The 24,641-nt window shown below is 40.7% G+C and overlaps 1 protein-coding gene across 1 annotated transcript in view; it reads right to left on the reverse strand.

The window, feature by feature from the left end:
- The window catches only part of AGBL1 (ATP/GTP binding protein like 1), a 582,976-nt gene that overhangs the window by 77,255 nt on the left and 481,080 nt on the right, over window positions 1-24,641 (reverse strand). The window contains exon 21 of the mRNA XM_032391919.1: window positions 23,532-23,708. Coding sequence (XP_032247810.1) covers window positions 23,532-23,708 — 177 coding nt within the window. The remainder of the gene's footprint in view (window positions 1-23,531; window positions 23,709-24,641) is intronic.

The following is a 24,641-nucleotide window of genomic DNA, read 5'->3' on the forward strand; positions in this document are numbered from 1 at the left end:
AAATAGCTCATATATATAATTCAGCAGGTATTTTCATAAGTTTTACTTTCAACCTGGGTCCTATATTGTGAGAAGCACCTTTTTGCATATGTCTAGCATCTACTGAACGCTAATAATGATATGCAAAGCAAAGTCTAGGACATTGTCAACCAAGTTGCTATTAACCATTTAGATCCCATTGTTTATCACAATTATTCAGAATCAGGATTAAATTCAGGCTGATGGTTATCACAATGGGAACCTATCTGGGGAAAAAATACTTGGATATTGGGTAATGGAGGAAATTTCTGGCAATTATAGAGATTAATAGCTTACTAGATCATCATGGAATATGATGACATCAGTACTTACACCAAAAAGAATACCAATTTGCTGTCATTATGCATATATCCACTTATTCATCCATTGATCCATTTTCCATCTCATTTCACAAAGGATTTGAGGTACTTAGAAGAATGCATAATATAAGTAAATTCCAAACATAAAAATAAAGGGCCAAGACAATGTCATTTAGAAGAGGACATTGAAACCAGAAAGAAAAAGCATAAATAGAGGCAATCTGAACCTACACAGTTAAAATGTTTAACTGAAATTTTGCCCCTGCGTTTTATGCCAGCTAAAATAAAAATGGAAACATTTTCAGTTACATGATTCACATAGTCTTTAAAGAGAGAACACAAAAAATTATTAGGGGAAGAACATATGACTATAGAATACTCTGTAAGGCAGATGAAACAACATAAGGCTAGTAAATCTCCCTTTATAACTCTGTCTCAGAATCTAAGCAAAATTCAGTCCAGTGTGAAACCACTCTCTATTTCCTCTACATGATTACTCTAAAATAAGTCATTTCCCTTTTTCTTACAGCAGTCAGTCATTAATCAGCATCTCTCAAGAATCATTCTGAGTCATAGACTCTTACCATTGAAAGACACATTAAAGTTAATCTATTTTAACCTACCATTCAAAGCCAGAATGTTATACACTATCCCAAAGACATTCCTGCAATGGCTAACCACTGCTTGAAAGCATTTAATAGTAAGCCGCCCAACACATTCTCAAGGTAGTCTGCTTTATTGGCACAGTTCTTGTTAATACCAAATTCATCCTTACATTGACATTCAACAATGGACCATAGTTTTACTGCCTAAAGAACAACAAAATCTAACTTGAATTTTTATATTTAAATGCCATTAACATGTCTATAAGTCACCTCAATATAATATCTTAGGATAGATGCTTCCATGTTTTAAAATGACCCATTGTTTATGAGAACAGTCAGAGCAGTATTCCAAACAGTGAGAGGCATACACATAAAAACAAAAAACTATAAAAAACTTATCATTAACTCTGGCAGAAGTCATTAAGAATACTACCTCTGCCCTAGATGGAATATAGATCAGCCTCACTTGTTGACACGAATAGTAATGTACAATCATATTGTTCTATGTTTCCTGTGGGCTAGTCATGGTGGCATCTGTATCATTGCTAATCCCTTTTTTCACTTGGATCAATCAGGCAAGGTAGAACAGCCTACACCTCAGATTAAGTTAAAGTCTACTTAGATTTATAGGGTTGATCCCCATAGCTTCTGGGATTTGGACTCTTGGCAGTTGGAGCTCCCAGGTCAAAAGCATCTTATAGGAACTATTTATTGTTGTTTTTGTCAGAGTGGTAATAACACTCATCTATTACATTCCATCCAGAGTTTTAAATGCTTCTGCACAGATGCTCTCTCAATAGCTCATCACCATTATGACACAATGAGAAAAGGTCAAGAAGATCTCACGAAAATAGTTGATGATGGTGACAATCCCTGAGAAGTGAAGATACGGAATTTGAGCCTTCTCTGAATTAGTCAATCTCTCACAAGCAAAAGAATTACCAAAACAGAGGCCCAAGAGACTGAATATAGAGACAATGGCAAGACCATTTATGACAATAGAACTCTGATCCATAAGAAACCCAGAAAGCCAAACCATAACTTCTGCAGCAATCAGCCAAAATGGTCAAAACTGGGTCAACAATGGCCAACGTCCCATTGTTGCTCCTCTCTCTCATCCAACTAGAGAAAGATGAATATTCTCCCCAAACCAATCATGTAAGTTTCCCTACTTCTGTTTATCCATTTTCCCTGTGCCAACAACCCCCAATCTGGAGGCTTCCCCTTTTCTCACCCTGAAGCTTTCCAACTACCTGACTGCCTTTGAATCTATGCCAAACATAGGTGATGGTGGCTTATTCCCTTGCTATAGTAAGCTCTGAATAATTAACCTAGGGATTCTGCATTTATTTCCACAAAATGTAAATACTACAAGAGTCCATTTTAAGGATCATGTTGAGTTCTATTACATGGCAACTCTATGTTTAGGAGTTTAATGGCCTGATGGCAAGAGATAGGTCTTATGCTTTCAGTGACACTGGTAAACTGGATCTGTGGTTGGGGTGTGATGAGAAAACTTTGATTTGTAGAATTTCCCAATTTCTATGATGCAAATGCTCTTACCATGACCAATTTCAAGCAATCATTGGTTTAACATCCAGCTTATAAAATTCCTGAATATTTAACAATCAGTTCTAACAAGCTGATGTGAGTAGCTTTAGCACACCACTGACATTTTTTAAATTTTTTCACCAGGTTTAACACTGTGCCTAACAAAAAGTCAATGTTCAAAATCAAATAGCAAATGGTAGATATATAGATATAGATATAGATATAGCAATAATTATAGATATATGCTGGATGGATGCATGGTTGAATGGATGGAGAGATAGACACATGGTAGATAGATCTATCTTATTTTAAAAAATGGGAACAACCTGTCTAAATCACTCACTCAGTGTGAATTAGTAGAATGTCTGCTATGTGTCAGTTAGGTGCACGATATAATATATTAGTGAACCAAACAAAGATCTTTGCTTTTGAGAAGATTAAATTTTAACAGGAGTACCAACAATAAATAATGCATGTAACAAATAAGTAAATTGTATAATATTAGGTGATGAGTGATATGGGAAAAAGGAAAAGCTGAGCAAATGGAACTGGGAACCCTGAGGGTAAGGAGCTAGGCATTTACAGATTTCAATAGGGTAGTCAAGCAAGGCTGCCGTGGGAGGGAAGAGTTGAGTGAGGACCTGAAGGTGTTAGTCACCCACCATGAAGATCTCTGCAAAAAGAGGGAGTGCTAACGTAAACCTCTAAGGCAGGAGTACACCAGGAATTTTGGGTTTTTTTAAGTAGGCTTCACACCCAGCATGGAGCCCAACACAGAGCTCAAACTCACAACCCTGAGATCAAGACCTGAGCTGAGATCAAGAGTCAGACGCTTAACAGACTGAGCCACTTAGGCTTAAAATTCCTTAACGAATTTTAAGAAAACCAGTGTCTGGACCAGTGAACAAGGAGGAGATGCACCAGGGAGCAGATCATGCAGGGAATTATAAACTGCTGTAAGGGTTTGGGATTTTTTTCTGAGTAAATTCAAGAAACACTGCAGTGTTTTGAGTAGAGGAATGCCATAATTGGACTTAGGCTTTAAAAGGATCCTTCTAAGAATATTCTGAGAATAGCTTTCTGTAGGAAATTAATGAGCTTGACATTAGCCATGCCATTGGTATCACTGGAGTAAAGAAGGCCTCAGCAGAGTGGGTTTAAAGAATACAAGTGTGAGTATACAAGTGGAGAAATCAGGTAAATAAATTGTCATACAGGCACGAAATGAAACACTCTATAGTACTCCTGTGTATTTATTAATGTAGAAATATGTTGCAATATATTGTTGAGTTTTAAAAATTAGATTTTACTTTGTTATGCTTTTGATGATGAAGGAGCAATGTGTATCATACTAACCTGCCTCCAGATTACAACTCTTAGTATTGGAATAAATTACATATATATATATATATTTGAAGGTGCTAGAAAGTGACCAAAGCCTAATCTCATTATTAAAAAAAAGCATTTCCAAAAACTAATGATGTACTTTATGGTGACTAACATAACATAATTAAAAAAAAATAAAAAAGGCATTTCCACAAAGAAAATCCAGGTTTAGATGATTTCATTGGTGAATTCTAGCAAATATTTGAAGAATTAATAATACAAATATTCTCCAACCTATTTAATGAAATAGGAGGAAAAACATTTTCTACCACATTTTATGAGACTGCCATTATATTGTGTACCAAACTTAAAAACAATTCAAAAATAAGATTAAAAACAAATACACCTCAAAAGCATAAATGCAAAAATCTGTAACAAAATATTTTCAAAAGGACTCTAAAAACACATAAAATGAAAATTAATCATGAACAAATATGTGTTTACCCCAGGAATGCAAGGTTGGTTTATCACTAAAAAAAAAAAACAATGTTGCACAATATGAAGAATTTCAAAAGCATCATACTGAGCAAAAGAAGCAGAGACAGGATCCCAGACTTTATGGAAATGCTAGAAATGAGAAACATAATTGATCTGCAGTGGCAGATGGCTGCCATGGTGGTTGCCATGCTTCCTGACCCCAGGCAAATGAGTTCTATGTATATGCGTACTTCAGACTTATGAAACATGTTGAAAAGACGAAAACAACAGATCCCAACACTCCCTGAAATAACTTCCCTCAAGCAGGGCACAAAAGACAGGCTTGTCCTCTATAGCTACTGTAGTCAATTTTCTTCTCCTGGGGCATGTCCCTTTGTCTGGGCTGGCAGGAATCCTATTGGCTGAATCCTCTTCAGACAGTGGTGACTGGAGATCAACTGTGTCAGAGTCTTTGATAACACCTTGAAGAGAAAGAGGCCCCTAAAGCTTCGATCCTTCACTCACCTTCACTGCAGGGATGGACTATATTCCCTGTCAGGTAAGTAGTCACCCCAGGCTCACTCTGATTTCAGATAATCACGATATTCTATTAATGCGGACTTCTAAAATTCTCTTCATAAACTTTATTCTTATCCTTAAATGTAACTTGCTAATTGTGGCAATTAAACATAAACATTATTGATGCCTTTATATGAGTTAATCTTTAGAATCACTGACAAAAGTGCCCAGAACATATATGTTAGTGATTAGTAACACTTTCCATGTACATACCAGTACATACCAGTAATGTGTTTCAGAAAAAGGATTGTGGCTAAAAATAATACTGGCTTTCTAGTGAGTCCTCCAGGCCTGTGGAAGACTTAGAAGCTTCCTACTCTCGTTTCAGGATTTTTACCCCAATGGCCCCCACTTTGGAAGGTAACCCAACCCAGGCACTGCTGGATGATTACTGTACAGATTCCCATGGCAGCATCTTCACTGCACCTGGCAGTATCTGAGGCCATCCATCTCTTTGTAGCCCAAACTTTTTTTTTCTGAGTTCTGAGTTTCCCTGAATTGCTGTCCTTTCAAGAATATCTTCAGGAAAGGCATGGCATGTCTGTTTCAGGAAAGGGTACACCCCTCTCACTGCCCTAAACCTCCCCATGAGCAGCTGGATGACATTTCCAGAAGGACACCCTACACCATTCAACCTGTATGCCTTTGTGTATGCTGGTTTTTCCTCCTAGAAGGCTCTCCCCACAATCTCTGCCCAGAAAATTAAGCCCATTTTCCCAAGCCCTAGCCAATAGCACCCCCTCCATGAAGCCTTTTTGGATATTCCCTTCCAAGCAACCAAATGTCACATCTTTCTTTTCTGGAAAAGGAGAGTATTCCACCCTATATACTCCGTGCAACTCCGATGACATCCACCACACCGTGAAGTTGCTTCAGACAAGCCCTGTGGCTCTTCCAGAGGAGGTCAGAGCAAGGGCTGAGGGCTGTTCAAACCAAGTTTGAATCCCTGATTCCTTACTTTGTTCCTACATGACCTTGACAAGTGATTCAACCTCTGTGAACCTAGGTTTCCTAATCTGTGGGGAAAGGATAAAAATAATACCTAGTCATAAGGTGGTGGTTAGGATGATGCAAGACCATGCTGGAGCATGCTCAGTGAAGTGGTATGAGAGAGCAGTCAAGAGCAAAGGCTCCAGGAGTGAGTCTGGGTTCGGATCCCAGCTCTTTCAGCTTCCTCTCCATGTGACTTTGGACATGATACCTAACTATTCTCTGCCCTAATCCCCTTATCCTAAGAGGTAGCAACTACCTTATGGGTTTATATTGGCAGTTAATCTAACACATGCAAAGGTAAGAGCTCTACCAAGCATGATGAGTTACTATGTCAAGCACTTAAATAACATTACTTGTCATTCATAGTCACAAATGCTTACTGTACAACTCTTAGAAGTTGCCTTGCCTGCATAACTCAGAAGTACAGGGTTAGGAGCGGGAGAGGGAGAGAGAGAGAGAGAGAGAAAGCAAAAGACAGAGATTTAGTATCCTTTCCTCTTCTTTCTGATTCAATTTTGTCAGGAGTTATCTCTTAGATGCCAATGTTCTTGCCTATGAAGTTGGACCTAAATCCAGGGTTTTATTCAGTGCACGGGGTGTGCTGACAAGCCTGTGTGTCCAAACGGACACTGAGCATTACAAAAGCCCTTTCCAGGGTGACAGCCATAGAATATGGAGCACGGCTTGCTATTCTTAGTCACCTTCTGCACAGTTCCACCCACCCTCACAGCTGTGGTAGAACTTCAGAGCTTCTGCTTCTCACCAGGGTCTTGAGTTCATCAATCACTCCTTCCCATCTACCCTGAACCCAATTGATGGATTTCACACCTAGTCTCCAGTCTTTGTGAAATGTAAGTAGCCAAATGATGAAAAAACAAGCCTCCCAGTGCAAACATATGCTGTTAGGAAATCAGTTCTTGGACTTCTTGAGCTTTTTTCTCTTCCCATTTGTTTACATTATACTTTTAAAAAAAGTGAGGTGTGTATTTTCAGACTTGAAGCCTATTGGCTTTTCCTTCACTCCTATTTCATTCTTAGTTTTGGTCACTTTTCTTTCTTCTGACTCCATCATATTCCAGCCTGCTTCCAATCTTAAAACTTTAGGGCATTAGCACAAATAAAATTTCCAGTCCTGGTCTATAAAGATTTTTTTCCCCCTTACGGAAAACAGTAGCCCATTTTGTTTATATTCCCCCAACGATAACACCATGATGTTTCTTTGAAAACATTTTCAAAACATTGTTGTGATTGTTTAACTTGAGGAATCATGGAAGTCTAGGGTTTGGAAGATCATATAGACATGAAGTCCTTTTCTCTGGCTCAGGCATGTTCTAATACCTTTATAATTAGAGAGTAACATGGATATCAACCAATTCAATTTCCTGATTTTTCAGATGGGAAGACCAAGACTCAAAGAGGGGACTTGGGAAATGAAATATGTAGTAAACCATGGTTCTCAATAATGGTGGTTCTGACACACAAGCGGACAACTGACAATGTCTGGATACATTTTGGTTATCATGACCAGGGAGGTGTTACTGGCATCTGATGCGTCAAGGCCAGGGATGCCACCAAACATTCTACAATGCACAGGACAGTCATCACAACCAAGAATTGCTCAGCCCCAAATGACAGCAGTACCAAGTTTGAGAAGCTCTGAGCTAGAGAGATCATCTTTACTTCAGTCATCCTTTTAATGTCTTATGCCAACATATATCCATAATCATTGCATATCAACTTGGTATTCCAAATTAAACTTGTATCCTGAATCCTTAAAGAAGAGAAGTCTTCTGGGTTCCATTTCCTAGAAGAAAACCTTCCTTGGTAATCTCTTTAATGTTTAGCAACTAAAATTACAAAGGTTTTATCTCTGCACCGATGTTGATTCAGTGAGGAATTATCTCTACCAGGGAGACTTGGGGGAGAGGAAGGTTTTAGTTCTAGGTTATACTATGGGGTTGATTGTGAACAGCTGTACTCAACCCATTCATGGGTGACTGAGGAGTACCTTAAGGAATGTTAGGACACAAAAAATTGATTTGTTATGGTAACTGGCAATGACTGTCAGTGGTAAATGACATTCTATATGAATGATAAAATGATGATCCAATTTGGAAGTCAACCTGATGGTTGTTTCAATGGTTTCTTTTAGGATATCATTTCACAAAGGCTAAAAAATAAATCAACAAACCTAGGAATTCCCTTCTATGACAATGTATCACATAAAAAAAAAAAAAAACTTTTAAGAAACATTGGCACTAGATCTTGCCATTAGCTGACCTGGGGGAAAAGAAGAAGGAACCTATCAAAATCAAGAGATGCCAGAATTTGAGAAGAAGATTTAAAATAAAAGTAGCCATTCCATTTCTACCCTGTCTTCCTTCCCATCTATGCTGAGTTGCCCACTCATTTAGCTTAAGTGTGCTATGTATACAGTTAAACTAAAAAACCCAAGTGAAATTCAACTTCACAACACTGACTATGAGCAAGGGGTCAAGGCCAAGTCCAATCTCAGTTGGGTGAATGATATTTTCTAAGAACAAATTCCATAATGCTTTTTAAAATACTTTAACCTAACAATTTCCCTTTGGAACTGTAACCTATATTAGTCGAAAATATTGGTGGTGAGTGGAGAAAAATTATACATAAAGAACTCCTTCCTACAGTTTGCATAAAACAGCCAAAAGTTTGGAAGCAACCTAACTATCTAACAATTTTAAGTAAATTGCAATGTTGGGGGGAAAATGCAATTGTTAAAAGCATGGAGTCTTCAGAGAAATTTGGAAATCTCTTATGATGTAATGTTAATTAAAAAATGAATAATCCAAAAAAAATTTTAAAATGAATAATCCACAAATATAGGTACTGATTGATGACAATTCTGTAAAAGATGAGCATGTGGTCAAAGTCTAGAGAAACACATCAAAACCACAATATCAATGGTGGACATATGTATACATATTTCTGGGTCATACTGTTTTTCTTTTTTTTTCCTTTGATTTTCCTATATTATCTTTAGAAAAAATATATACTTATAATAAATATTATGTATATTATATATATATATACATAACTACACACACACACTATATATATATGTGTATATATATATACACCCAAGAGTGTGTATGTGTGTGTGTGTGTATATATATATATAGTGTGTGTGTATGTATATATATATATATGTATATATATATAGTCAAGTTTGACCCAGAGCCCCTTTCTTCAGTCAAGATAGCATTAGAAAGTTAGTAGTAATAAGGAAACCTATAATAAGCAGTTTGGAGTGCACAGATGAAATAAGCTTGAGAATTTAAATTGGGCTGCGAGGAGGATAAGGTCAATTGTATTGAAACAGTAATGAGTGTATGCTAAAAAGTCCCTCATAAGGGTAACGCAGCAACTTCACATTCTCCCACATAAGTGTTCTGATCACAGAATCAAGAATTTCATGGAGCGAACTGGCCATAGAGTTTATCTATTAAGCCAAACTCTGCTTGTTTAGTGTCTTCTGTAACATGCAAGGAAGTAGTCAGTTTCCCTGCCTGTGTTGCACTTCCTGATACATATGATCAGCCTTCCTCTCTCACACCTGCCCAGAAGATGATTTCCCTGACATTTTCTACCTTGAACCCAGTCCCGACACCTGGGAGTCACCCAAGCTGTTCCCACTTCTCTGTCCCTCACCAACTCATCCAGCCCTTTACCAGCGCCTGTTGGTTCCACATCCTGAATCTCTCTTGAATGTGTCTGTCTCTCTCACTTGCTTCCAAAGCCTCTGTCCTCCTTCCAGCCATGGACCTACAGCAGCCCCCTGACTGGTCTCTGTCCCCAGTCCCTTTCAGCACACAGCTATTTTTTTTTTAATTTTTTTATTGTTATGTTAATCCCCATACATTACATCATTACTTTTAGATATAGTGTTCCATGATTCATTGTTTGTGCATAACACCCAGTGCTCCATGCAGAACGTGCCCTCCTCAATACCCATCACCAGGCTAACCCATCCTCCCACCCCCCTCCCCTCTAGAACCCTCAGTTTGTTTTTCAGAGTCCATCGTCTCTCATGGTTCTTCTCCCCCTCCGATTTCCCCCCCTTCATTCTTTCCCTCCTGCTACATTCTTCTTCTTTTTTTTTTCTTTCTTAACACATACTGCATTATTTGTTTCAGAGGTACAGATCTGAGATTCAACAGTCTTGCACAATGCACAGCACTTACCAGAACACATACCCTCCCCAGTGTCCATCACCCAGTCACCCCATCCCTCCCACCCCACCCCCCACTCCAGCAACCCTCAGTTTGTTTCCTGAGATTAAGAATTCCTCATATCAGTGAGGTCATATGATACATGTCTTTCTCTGTTTGACTTATTTCACTCAGCATAATACCCTCCAGTTCCATCCATGTCGTTGCAAATGGCAAGATCTCATTCCTTTTGATGGCTGCATAATATTCCATTGTATATATATACCACATCTTCTTTATCCATTCATCTGTTGATGGACATCTTGGCTCTTTCCACAGTTTGGCTATTGTGGACATTGCTGCTATAAACATCGGGGTGCACGTACCCTTTCGGGTCCCTACTTTTGTATCTTTGGGGTAAATACCCAGGAGTCAGCACACAGCTATTAAAAGACAGATAGGATCCCATTACGTCTCTCCTTTAATTACACTGATGAACATCTATTATCTTTTAAAATAAACTCCATCCTCCTTAGGATGGCTCAAAAGGCACTTTTTACCTGACCACTGCATATTTCTACTACAATTCTCGAAAGTCAAGTCCTGTTGCTGACAGAACACATTTCCCTCTGTGCAATTACATTGAAGGCAGAATATCAGCCTTCTCATTCTAACCAGTTATGATAATTTTAACGTAGTCCAATATCACATTCACATTTGCAATGTACTTCACATTTTAATCATATTACATTACCAGTAAGTAAAACCTCCAAATACTTTTTTATAAACTTTCTTGTACTTGAGTGATTTCTTTTTGTTTTAACCAAATGTAGGACTTCCCAATTAGCCATATGAAGTTCCTCTTTTGATACTTTGCCCAAGATTCCACTTTGCCAGGATCTTTTTGGACACAAATTTCACCACATAACACCATACCTGCTTGCCCCAGCCTTGTGTCACCCCAACATTTCATTAACATGAGGCAACGTGCTGTAACTGAGGAACACAGGATTTCGTGGTTCCATTTTATTTTTTTATTTATTTTTTTAAAGATTTTACTTATTTATTTGGCAGAGAGAGAGACAGCGAGAGAGGGAACATAGCAGGGGGAGTGGGAGAGAGAGAAGCAGGCTTCCCGCTGAGCAGGGAGCCCGATGTGGGGCTCGATCCCAGGACCTGGGATTATGACCTGAGCCGAAGGCAGACACTTAACGACTGAGCCACCCAGGTGCCCCTCATGGTTCCATTTTAATTAGAATGATTTAAATTCTAATCCCACCACTGACAAGTTGTCAAGCATTAAGTAATGCCACTTAAGGGGCGCCTGGCTGGCTCACTTGGTGGAGTGTGTGACTCTTGATCTCCAGGTTGTGAGTTTGTGCCCCATGTTGGGCGTAGAGATTACTAAAAAACAAAATCTTAAAAAAGAAAGGAAGGAAGGAAGAGAGAGAGAGAGGAAAGAAAGAAAGGAAGGAAGGAAGGGAGAGAGAGAGAGAGAAAGAAAGAAAGAAAGAAAAGAAAGAATGAAATGCCACTTAGATTTTCTCCATCTCAGTTTTCACATCAGTAGATGGAGTGTAACAATATATAAGGGAGATGACGGTTAGGATGATGATGATGATGAAGAGGAGGATTAGCTAGTATTTTGTGTCAGATGCTATCCAAAGTGCTTTACCCACAAACAATGCTGAGGAAGGTACAATCATTAGCCCCATTTTTCTGATGACTACACTGAAGGTTAAAAAGAATAAATAACTTACCCTAAATACAGTCAATAAATGATGGAGCCAGTGGATAGAAATGCTAAAGGCCAAGTGAACACAATTATCTTGTGCCTTCTGTCTGAGTCATGCATTGTTCAGACAAACTGTTTATTTCACTGATCCTCTACTGATGGGAATTAAGGTTGTCTCTCCTTTTTCAATTACCAAGCAATGGCATCGTTGTACATGTGTCTTTGTGCCCTTCTGGTGTTAAGTTTCTAGAAGTGGGAATTTTAGGATCGAAGGTTATGAATATTTTTGTTGAATATTATCAATTTGTGCTCTTTTATGATTAAAAATATTAAAATATTTTTTTGGTAATTGTAGAGGACATATTTTGGGTGCCTCCTCAGATTCCCTTGGTGACATCAGCTCCTGGACTCCCCATGGTGAGCTTTGCCTGGGGTGCTACCAATGCTGCTTGGGCCCTCACGCTTCCACAGCCTGGGGCTGGCTGACCAGTTGCATTCTTAGGAGGACTTCCTTCATTGCTTTTATTATAGAGCCAGGTCAAGCAGCCTCCCATCCTGAGCTTCTGGCCCCTCCCACCATTTCTGGATTTAGCTGAGTGGCCGGGAGAAGGGGCCCAATGATGGAATGCGAACATGTGAGTTGACCTCTCTGGGGACACACTGTGACTAATGGGAAACAGGAAGAGAGGCATGTGTAGCAGGCAGGTAAGTCCTTCTTCCTTCTCAACACCTCCTCTGGGAAATGGTTCTGTGCACAGCCTTATCCAGACACATGTCATATCGCTGAGCAAACCCACCTGACCGCTTTGACCAGCCCCAGGAATGCAACACTCTGCGCCACTTTCCAGGTCATCCCACGCTCGCTGTCCTTATCTCTCACTCCCATTTTCCCTCACATTCAGTCTGCGGTGGTTTTCTGGCTCACCTGAGATATTAAAGTTTATGTGAGTGTTTTATGAGTTATAAACCACTAAGCAAAGGGCATTTTATTACTGTGATTTCTGCTGCATTCAGTAATACTCGGGGGCATAGAGACAGACATTCATTCCATAAGATAATCAAGATTACTGTTATTTAAATTTCATTACTCAGTACCAGTCTAAGAAGGATTTTGAAACATTTCTGATGTTTCCAATTCTGTGTTTGCCTTCCGGGAGGTGTGGTGAACTATAAGCAAGCTCCATAGGAACACCTACATGGAAGGAACGCCTTCCATGTGTCCCTAAGGCGAGCATGCAGGAGGAAGGAGTAAAATAACGTATTTGCATGCTCCAGTGTACTCAGATTCAGCATCATGCGCAGCCCCAGTGTGGAACTCCAGGGTGAGATTGAGAAATACGAAATAAGCTAGAAGTAGCACGAAAGCTAACTAGGATGAAAGAAAAATCAAGAACTCCCTGACCCTACCCGACTTTCAGACAAGTATCTTTTACTTTGCCAGGTGAGTTACCTTTTCCAATTTCACACACACACAAAAATAACTTGTGGATAATTCATATTCAACTCAACCAACAGTTAGCAAAGCCCTAAATTATCTCCTTCTGTGTGTTATTATAGCACCCAGTTGTTTTCATATTACTCTCTGCTGTTACTGCTGACTTAATTAACTGCCTTTCTGGCTGGACTATAAACCTGAGAGAGTAGGAAGCTGTCAATTCCACTCTGTCATATTTTTGGCACCTAACATATTGTCTGGATTTTTTTTTAATGTTTATTGAATGATGAATGAAAGAGAGAATGAATGAAGATGAATTGACCATGTGTCTGGCCTTCACTAAGTGTTTTTAGTTTTCTGTAAATATCCCCAGTCGCAAATTTCAACTTAAAGCAAAGTAGTTACCTAATAAATGTATGTTAATGAATCAATAAAACAGATATAAGTTTATATAAAAATAGCTAATGGTTCAAAGTATTCTAAAATGTTCTCTTCTCATTTACATTCAGGGAATACAGGCCTATAAAGAGAATTACTGCTTAGTTTTAAAAAACAGAAATCTCTGATTTCTGGTAGAGAATATTGGAAAATTGGCTGGAGGAATGATCTACCCTTCATAGTCAAGGAAGGTTGGGGGTCCACTCTATTTCATAGAGAAAATATCCCGTGGATAACTCTCATGAGCTGGACTCCGCCTTTCTCAGCTCACGTGTTCAGAGATGCTACTCCAAGGAACTCGGTCATGTAGCCAGAACCAAAGAAATGTATCTCAGGTTTGGCTGGTCGTTTTCCCCTATGATACAAGCTACATAAAACCCTGGATTAAATTAATCCTTTCTTTCATTTTATATCCTTTCCTTTAGGGTAGTTGGTTGATTGCACTTACATTGATCACATGGGGAAAGTGAGATTTACAGAGATAAACCATCTTTTCTTCTTCTTGGTCCTTTGAAGCCAAATTATTTTTAAAGGATCAGAGGTCATTTGAGGCTCACTGGACTATGCCAAGGGCCAGATTCTGTCCTTATTTTTGATACAATGAACCATTTTCTACAATGGGCATTTAAAATTCACAGCTCCCAGAGCATTATTAATCCCAGGAAAGGCCCCTGCTGAAAATCCTATTAGCATCTCTGCCTCTTGATTTTTATTTAATTCCTTATAATATTCTACCATAATGCTGACATACATTATAGAACTGAGGGCTACTGAATGAGACAATTATTTCACTACATCATTAAGCCCGCAGTGAGTTAATAAATGGCTCCAAATGTGCTTTGAGATCATATACAAAGAGGTTTAAAAAAAAGAATACTAAGGCAACACTTGTTGAATCACAGTTAATAAGAAAGAAAAGGGTAGGGGCGCCTGCGTGGCTCAGTCGTTAAGCGTCTGCCTTCGGCTCAGGTCATGATCCCAGGGTCCTGGGATCGAGCCCCGCATCGGGCTCCCTGCTCTGCCAGGAGCCTGCTTCTCCCTCTCCCACTCCGCCTGCTTGTGTTCCCTCTCTAGCTGTATCTCTCTCTCTCTGTCAAATAAATAAAATAAAATCTTTAAAAAAAAAAAAAAAGAAAGAAAGAAAAGGTATTGACGTGAATGGTTCAAATAGTGGCTCACACTAAAATGATAGATTAGGTCTGTGTTTCCTATTTGTATTTACAAAAGAATGAGTGGCATTCTGATGGCCAAACAGGCTTTTGGAAAATTGTCCTTCTCTTTTCAAAGCGCTAGAGAGGAGAAGGTTAGAGTGGAGAGATGTAGGGGGATGGTGGGGGAAAAAACAATACATTCATCTAGCATTAAAATGTTGGCACAGATCAACAGAATGTCTCATATTGAGGGTCACTTTCAATTTTTAAATCCCATTCACACACAGCATCTCATTCTAGCTCACAAAAATTCTGGAAACAATGTCCTTGCTCCAATAAAAAATGTAGAACTCCCCAGCTTCCCTTTCCTGAGCCCGTATCCTCTCTCACCTCCCTGCTGACCCAGGGTGCTCTAAGTCAGTGCTTCTCAGATTTCCCTAGGGACGTGGGTCACCTGAGGATCTTATTATTGAGGCAGTCCACGCAGCCTGAGATTCTGCATTTCTAACAAACTCCAGCTGAAGCGGATGCTACCTCTCCGTCAGAACCACCAGCTGTGAGCAGCATCATCCTGAAAAGATTAGTGTCCTACGTAATCACACAAAATTTAGATGGAAGGTACTCCAATATACACTTAATGAGATGTATCATTGTTCTTGTGCTCCTTGCTAAGCCGGCAGACGTAGTCAGGGAGTGACAGACTCTGTCTGATTTTCACAAAGTCAAGCCAAACACTTCTGGAGCTGAATTAAGAGTAGAAACCAAGAAGCTGTGAAGGGCCTTCTGGAGATCTTGGATTCAGTAAACTAAGGCATGAGCTCTTACTCAATTGGGGGGTCATCCAGCCTTTCAAGTATGTCTGAGACACTATACATTCTCTCCCCCAGAAAAATGTACACATAGGCCAACAAACAAGTTTGTATGTAATTATATCCTACACTCTTTTGTTCCATAAGCAATTTAAGAAATCTTGATCTGGGGATGTCCCAGGAGCTAGAAAAACAAATGAAGACATTTTAAAACTCTCACTGGTATACAGACAGTTTTTAAATACAAATCTTATGGGAGAGCTAAGCCAATAACCTAAAAGCACAGATGAAACACACACACACATGGGTGGGGGGAAGCAGAGAATTTGAGACTTTATGATTTTATGACAAAAGCCATGGAAAATTATCAATAGCCCAAAGGAGATCAGGAGCAAGCGAATAAAAACAGAAACTGCAAAAACTAGCAACCTACCCCATTTCTCAGTGACTGGCCCCTGGGTCACCAGAATCTGAATCTTCAAGGGTGCTCAATAAAATGCAGACTTCTGGGCCATAACCCAGATCACATGGAGACATGGTTCAGAAATCGGCATCATGTGAGACCCCTAGGTAATTCCTATGCACATTGAAGTTTGAGAAATACTATGCCTCAGATTACATTAATGAAATTAAGAGATTCCCTATCCCCCACTCCCATTCAGAGTTTTGAAAGAGTCATATTCTAATATGAGGCAGCCCGTAGGACAAAGAAATGGGTTCCAAGAGAACAGTGATCCAAAATATAGTCTTGAGTTGTGCTCATGATTAGAATAGGCTTTTAAGTTCAGCAACCTTTGGAGGAATTCAAATCTGTCTCCTGTCCTTACCTCCACTCTTTGTTCCTTCCTTCCCCTTCCCCTATACTCAGGCTCACAAATTCCCTTCCCTTTTCTAGGCCTCACACATAAATTGGCTATAATATGGGTTAGATTATGTAGGAAGTTTGTAGAATAAAGAGCAGACAGTAGAGGAAATGTCAAGGTAATACACACAGAAATGGCTTTGATATAACTAAATCTATAAATATTGGTATATGGATATGAGTCTCTTTTTATATAAAAGCCAAAATCTTTGGTTCTCAACCCTGGCTTCCTATTAAAGTGAATAAAATCACAGAGACCTGATCTCCAACCTCAACGGTTCTAATTAAGAAGGTATAATAAGACAATTATGGCTAAGCGTTGGGGGTCTAAGCATCTGTGTTTAAAATAAAAAAGAAAACCACCATTAAATATTCTCACATACAATCAATAATAAGACCAACAATAAAAGGTATTGAGTGTTTAGTATGAAAATAGTGCTGAATGTTTTATAGGCAGTAGCTAATTCAGTCTTTATAACATTTCCATAAATAGGAACTGTGAGGAACATCACTTTTACAACCCAAAGTCACAGAGGACAGGTAACTGTCTCAAGGTCATGACTGCTAAATGCAGAGCCCTCCTTGGAACTCTGACACAAGTGCCCACACTAAACAATAAGTTATACCCCCCCCATGAAGCCATCATTCAGAACCACTGGTATGTCTGTATGACCGTGTATATATGTGTGATATACACACACACGTGTGTGTGGTAGAGAGAGAAAGAATGTATGTGTATACCCTGAAAGAGAGGCAATTCTGGGGCTTAGGACACTTGGGGAAGAGAGGTGTTCTCAAATAAAGACCATGCCAGCCCAAGCAGCTGTTGAGAGTGATCATTCACTCATGGGCCAAGGAGAGAAGTCACCAGGAGGTGAAGTGAGCACGGAAAGCAACTAGGAGGTTGACTAATGCAAACTTAAGTTGACATTTTACTGAAGACTAGCTCCGCTTCCTCCACCTTCCCTGCTGATAGAAGCTACCACCGCACAGGTATCCCATCCCTCCAATTCCTCTTTGTTTACTCTGGGAAGGTAAAAAAAAAAAAAAAAAAAAAAAAAGAGCTCACAGTAGGATGAAGGCAGTGGAGGGATGTGAAGGATAGAACAAAAGTCTTCTGATAATTAGGTAATTGGTGCTAAGAAAAATATACCCAGAATGTGCCACAGAAGATTCTTTGGGGTTTCAGAATCAAGCCTGGTCACCCTGGTCTAGGTGATCCATAGCTGCTTAGATATCCCACAAAGGCAACCTTTCCCAAGCATGATTTTAGCAGAGACCCTTCCCATTTCTTCGTTCTAATTATGTCTTCCGATTATAAATAAGAAACATGTTGCTGCAGATCTACTTACTGACAGCCAAAAGCAGAAGCTAGGTCTCCTGTTTCCAAAGCCCAGGATTACTTTTACCAATGACATCCTACTAAGCAGAAAGCATGGGGGTAAAAGCAAAGATTCCAGTGCCAGACCTCCTGGGTTCAAATCCTGTTTCTAAAACATACTAGCTGTGTGACATTGAGCCAATTACTTAGCCTCTCCAAGTGTCTCCATTTGGAAAGTAAGAATGATGATGATGATGATGATGATGATGATAAAACCAATTTTAGAGTATTTTGGCATGTGGTAGCAAAGATGGAGTACTAAAATATATGAAAAAAGGCTTAACACACAGTAAGTCCCATAAATGTGTTTGTTATCATTATTGCTGCTTCAAGGTATTGTATATTATAATTCCCCAAGCAGCACTAATCAGCATTCATCATACATGGAATGACCCTCAAATTTGTCTTCCAGGATGTTCCAAGAAAATCTGAAATTTCTTATTTTCTTGATCAAGAGGTACAGTAAAAAGAAGAGTGACCATAGTTTGTTCGGAGCTTCACAGCACGGCAATATGAAGACAGAAATAAAAACTTCTTTCGGGGGGCACCTGGGTGGTTCAGTTGGTTCAGTGTCTGACTCTTGGTTTCAGCTCAGGTCATGATCTCAGGGCCCTGGGATGGAGCCCTGTGTGGAGCCCCATGTCAGGCTCTGTGCTCTGCACTCAGCATGGAATCTGCTTGAGGATTCTCTCTCTCCAAGTCCCTCTGCCCCCCCCATTTCTTTCTCTCAAATAAATAATCTTTAAAAAAAAAAAAAACTTCTTTTTGGTTCTTGGATCTGTATATTCTGTGCCTCCTTGCCTGACCCAGTGTACTGGGTTGAATGGCGTCCCCCCCAAAATCCATGTCCTTCTCAGAACCTCAGGATGTGACCTGATCTGGAAATAGGGATGTTGCAGGTGTCATTAGTTAAGGTGAGGTCACAGTGGGGTACGGTGGGCCCTACATCCACTATGACTGGTGTCTTTATAAGAAGAGGAGAGACCAATAATATATAGAGTTATCAAATCACTATATTCTATACCTGAGACTAATGTAACATTGTGTGTCAACAGTACTTCAATAAAAAATAAACAAAAACAATGAACAAATAATCTTTTTAAGTGGGGGAAAGGTTGCACAAAGACAGTGGGATACAGGTGGAGAAGGCCATGCAATGACAAAAGTGGAGAAAGGAGTGCTGCATCTACCAGCCAAGACACACCAGAAGCTAAGAGAAAGGCATGGCGCAGTCTCCCCTGGAGCCTTTAGAAAGAACATAGTGTAGCCGGCACCCTGATTTCAGCCTTCTGGCCTCCAGCGCTGTGAAAGCATACATTTATGTAGTTTTAAGCCACCAAATGTGTGGTGATTTGGGTTGGCAGCCGCAGGAACCTCATACACCCAGCCTTCCTTCTGATGGAGCAGGAGGGAGGCAGAGGCCCTGCACTGAGGCCCTGCACTGAGCTGTGGTCTCCAGTTCTGCATGGGCTCACTTCCATGCAGCTAAGGATGCAGAGTGTGAAGAAGAGGACACTGGGAGCCCTGAAAGCCAAGTGAGATGACTCAGTTTCCTATATGAAATTCATCCCCATCAAACCATCTTCACTAGCTAAGCACTTCATTCCCCTGTCTGTTTCCTAATCCCAGCCTTTTTGACATACAGGTGTAAGCTTCTCTGCAGAAGGACTTTTGGGGAGCAATCCCCAGAACAGCACCTGTGAGTGGTGAAAAAAGCAGAAGTGGGCCAACAAGGACGCTGACCCACAGTACAATTGTGACAGAGGCCCTGGGTAATCCTCTGGAGCTGCAACGGCCCTGTGGAGTGTTTCCAACCAGGGCTAGTAGGCCTAGCCTTTGTACCCACCTTAGACCCACCATTGGATGCATGATGCTCACACAAAGGAGCCATAGCTTTGGTCAAGGCTGCTTCTATCAGCTATAGACAAATTCTGGGGATGGACCCAGCTGTAAGCAGCTGGGAAATGAGCACCTTGGTCCTGGATCTGGCAGGTGCACTGCAGCATCTCCCCCCCAGCCCCCTTGTATGAGTGGCAGTCCTTATGTCAAATCATCATTTGTTATTAGAATGTGACCATGTGAGAGTCCGCCTGGACTAGAATCTCCTTACTCTAGGAAAGAATCCACTCAAGGTATTGTATATTAGGTGCTCTCAAATCATGCAGATAGCGACAAATCAGAGAGGTCTCTGCGTTTCATTCTTACACACTTCCCTACACACATTTTCTATGACTACTCATTGCAATAACTCTAAAAATCTCCACTTGAAAGTGGCTTCTAATCGCATTTGGACCATGACAATTCCTCCTTTTTCTAGTGATCTATGGACAGAGAGGATAATCATCTGACTCTACATGGAAATCGCCACCCATTTGTTCATTTATTCATCCATTCATTTGCCAGCCATCACACAGATTCAACACTTCTTCTACGCTAAACAAGTACTGAGCATTCAAAAAATGAATGAGATTGTAAAAGGCCTTACCAGTCATGATAAATGAGCTGGCATTTCTCGAGACACAGTCAAGGATTATGGGCAATACTGTGACTTGAATAGGTTTGGGTTACTGAAAAACCCCTCTGTTGGTGATGGAGCCGATGGATTGCTGGAAGGTTCATGGAAGGCAGTGTGCAGATGATAGGGGGATTTATGTATCAGTTGAGACCTTCAGACCTCCCCTGAGTCACTCATCTTCTGTCCTTCCTCTGACTAAGACCCACTCTGCTCCCAAGTCAGCTGTACTACTAACGAGCATGTGGAGAGCCTGCTTGGGTGGGAGTACTCACATTGTCCTCCTGAGCCACAAGCAGCCTGTGGGGCCCAGTCACATGCCTTTGTATGTGCCCACACACCATGTATGTGACCCTAGGTCGCAAACACTCAGTGGGAGGCACACAGCTATCCATATAGACTGGACGCCTCTAGAAAAATGAGCCCCAAGAGGACGCGTGATTCCATTTTGGTTTTTCCCCTCAATAGCCTCAATAGCTTTGGGCCCGTCCCTAATAGGTAAAGTAAATCTCTCAGTGGGTGGGACTTCCATATTAAATACAAATTATGGATCTAAGTGTATAACCTAGCAGTAGAGACTATATTCCAAAGACACAAAAGGGAGAGAGTTCTTTTTTTTTTTAAATTAGCCAACTGTAGACTGGAAAATAGAAGAGAAAATATCATATTAATAATAATTATTCGAAGGTAATAGCTTATGTTCTTTAATGCAGTTCCAACATAAATGTCACTGTAAGAAATGATATTTCACTTCAATACTAACAAATCAGGTACTTAGTGTGCTGGGGGAGAAATGATTGGAACTACTTTAAAGCCACGTTAACCAGAGAAACTGCAAAAATATTTATATTCTTATGAAGGAAGGAAGGAATGCCCCTCGTGGGTGTACTTAAGTATCCTCCATCTTTTGGATAAATGGTAATGCTAAACAAAAAATGGAAAGATGACCTTAGAATAATAACCTCAGGACTCAATTGGGACTAAGCTTCTCAATGTATGAAAATCATTTGCAATATGTTCAGAATGGAAATTTCTATACTGCTTTATAGCTCATAGACTTCATTATACACCTCAAACAAAAATCACCAAAACACCCAACTCTGGGCTGGCTTCCTTCCCCTGGGGTGCCCCCCCAATATGTAAAATTATTCACCATCCTCTTACTCACTGTCTGCAATTCTGCTCAGTGACCTAACAATGTTTATAAGGACAGAAAAACAAAGGGAAAGAGAAAACCAATCCATTCGGAGAGGTGTTTCACATAGAGAATGGGATTGTTAAAGTAAAACCAGGTCTGGCACCATTAGGGCTTTCTCTAGCCAATTCCTTCTCCATCCTTTCCTACAAAGACTTCATGCAAAGACCATGTGGACAATTGCACAGGGCAAACACTGAGATGACACGTGAAAGCCATCCCATTGGGCAAGCTTCTTTCATTCTTTGTCATTTGTAACAGCCCCTGTGTTTGTTACATGGAAGATGGTGGGTGGGTAAGGGCCTGAACCTATGAGTTATTTAGTTTTCAAACCACAACTCTGGAGGACTTTGAGTTTCTAGTTGACTTATGGTGAATGGCACTGATGGTTATCTGACCGGAAACTATGAGCCTGAATTGGCGCTTGGAGAAACAAAGTCAATGAAAAGTCACCAATCCAATAGATCTGTGAAGGATGCATGCAGCTGTCCTTTAAACAAGCGACTGGCCCCTATCCATTAAGAGGCACACAGCTAGAGGGATGCAAGTCTATATCCATACAACCTTAAGAGTCACAATGTTCCAAACTTATTTTTCCCAATCCTATGGGTTTTGAATGCCAAGAGACTGACCCTATTCCTGATGATGTAACCTCCAAGTCTATTCCTATCTGCATTCTCTTTTGGCCTTTACAAAACTCTTGTGCAGCGGGGAGGAAAGGAATCTTTATGGATATCAATATCTGATACATGACACACAGGTTCATAGAGGTATGTGGCTTGCAGCATTGCTGATAAGTGGAAAAGGGAGGTCTGCTGGTGCCTGATCCCATGCCCCTCCAATGATCTCTACTTACTCTGCATCGACATTCACGTGGGTAAAATGGACTAATTCAATCTAATAATTTATTAATTCAGTAAGAGAACACTTATTTTTAGCAACTGCTTAAACAAATCGGCTATTTGACAGAATTAATAGGTCAAAGCTGGTGGTTCAGTAGCCCTGCGTATCAAAAAAAACTCTTGGGCCAAGTGGGAAGCTAGATAATATTCATCACCTGTCACTCCCTATATTCCGTTTGATAGCTACCAGATTTTCACAAGCACAGGACCACGTAGATGCCAAGTGCTTCCTGGCTGTTCCAGGAGAATCAAAGCCAGCACGATGAGCTTTAATGCCGGTAAGGTCCAGGTATCCTTGGGGTTGAATGGAAGGCTGTCAGCTCGCCTAACAAATTTAAAAGAATCTATTACCATGGGACTACTGTCACAGTGTCCCTTATTTATGCTCCTCTAGTGGGGGAGTGGGAAGAACAGCTAGAAGAGCCTGCTACAGCAGCTCTCCAGCTGCTTGTGCAGTTAATACAGCTGTAGGAAGAACATGATTTAGATGAGCCTTTCCCTAGACACCAGAGCCTGAGTCCCAGATCCACTCACGCGGGGGAGATGCATGTCAGGTACTCACTTCTGTGTACTCTGGGGACGGCAGGGTAACAGAGAGCTGCTGATTTAGATAAGCATGTAAGATAGAGGATGTAGAGCACACTATCTATGCACCAACCTCTGGGCTTGATGATGCAAGAGGGGCTACTTGACTTGTGCAGAGGGTAACAGGCAATCCCCATGCATAGAACAGGGCTGGGCAGAGGTTCCATAAAAGCTGGGGGTCCATGTCTCAGGGAGGCTCCCTGCCACTTGTTGGCAAGGGCGGATGATTTGAGAAACCAAGTCAGCAGGAACGTACAAACTGCTTGCAGGATCAACACAGACAGTGCCGCCAATGAAGGCAATCATTGAGCGAGTTCTGCAAGATCAGGTCGCTGGGCCAGACTACCTGGAGACTTCTTCCACTCTCAGGAGAGAAAGAAGAAATGAGTGGTCTTTGATAGCCCCCCCCCCCACCATTACAGTAAATTGCTGCCGGACAGAAAGCATGCATATGCTGGAGCCTCACATACCTGATAGGGTCCCTGGTTGCAACCACAGTAGCTGCTCTCCATGGTGTAGCTTCTGGACACCCCCATCTCTCTCCACACCACCACCCGGGCTGTGGAGGCTCGGGATTTCTCCACGAGGAAGCTGCAGCTGCTCATCGTGAATGCTGGGGCTAGCTTATCAAGGATTTTGGGAAGAGTCTACAATAAAAAATAAAACCATGATGAGTTGGGGATGTGCATCATAAAAAATAACATCTCAACATTTATTAAGTATCTCAGTATAACAAACACTTAATATATACTGCTGCAAATCTTACAACCCTAAACAATGGATACTAAGGGTTTGTTGCTTTTTGCTCTTAAATGAGGAAATTGAGACTTAGAAAAGCAAGAAAGAAATAGCATAAGTCCAACTACAAAGAGGCTGGAATGGGAGCCAAATGCCAACCTGGCCAACTCCAAAGACCACGATCTTTCAGTTCCATGTTTCGGCATCACTGTGGACGGATGTTGCATGTACATTCAGCCTCATACAGCGCTGAATTGAATTCCATGGAAAGCCACAGATTTCATGGGGACTGAAATTTAGAGAGTGACTCCACCCAATCTCATGGTTTTCTAGCTCTAAGTCAAACTACAGACTATTCACTATCCCAGATAGACAAGTCATCGATAACCACTGAGGGTTGCATATGAAGTTTCCTAAAAGAGTATGACTGCCAAAATGAACTTTCTAGTCCCATCTTTTTTTTTTATTTTATTTTATTTATTCATGACAGAGAGAAAGAGAGAATGCATATGCACGAGAGAGAGACAGACAGAGAAAGAGAGAGAGAGAGAAGTACACAAGCAGAGGAAGGGGCAGAGGTAGAGGAAGAAACAGGCTCCCCATGGAGCAGGGAGACCAACAGGGCTCAATCCCAGGACCCTGGGATCACGACCCCAGCTGAAGGCAGATGCTTAACCAACTGAGTCACCCAGGTGCCCCTCTAGTCTCATCTTGTGATCCATAAATCTGAGGCTGGACCCCAAAGATACAAAAGTAGGGACCCGAAAGGCTACGTGCACCCCGATGTTTATAGCAGCAATGTCCACAATAGCCAAACTGTGGAAAGAGCCAAGATGTCCATC

The sequence above is a fragment of the Phoca vitulina genome, unplaced genomic scaffold, assembly GCF_004348235.1.
Source record: "Phoca vitulina isolate PV1807 unplaced genomic scaffold, GSC_HSeal_1.0 scaffold65, whole genome shotgun sequence".
Taxonomy (NCBI): Eukaryota; Metazoa; Chordata; class Mammalia; order Carnivora; family Phocidae; genus Phoca; species Phoca vitulina.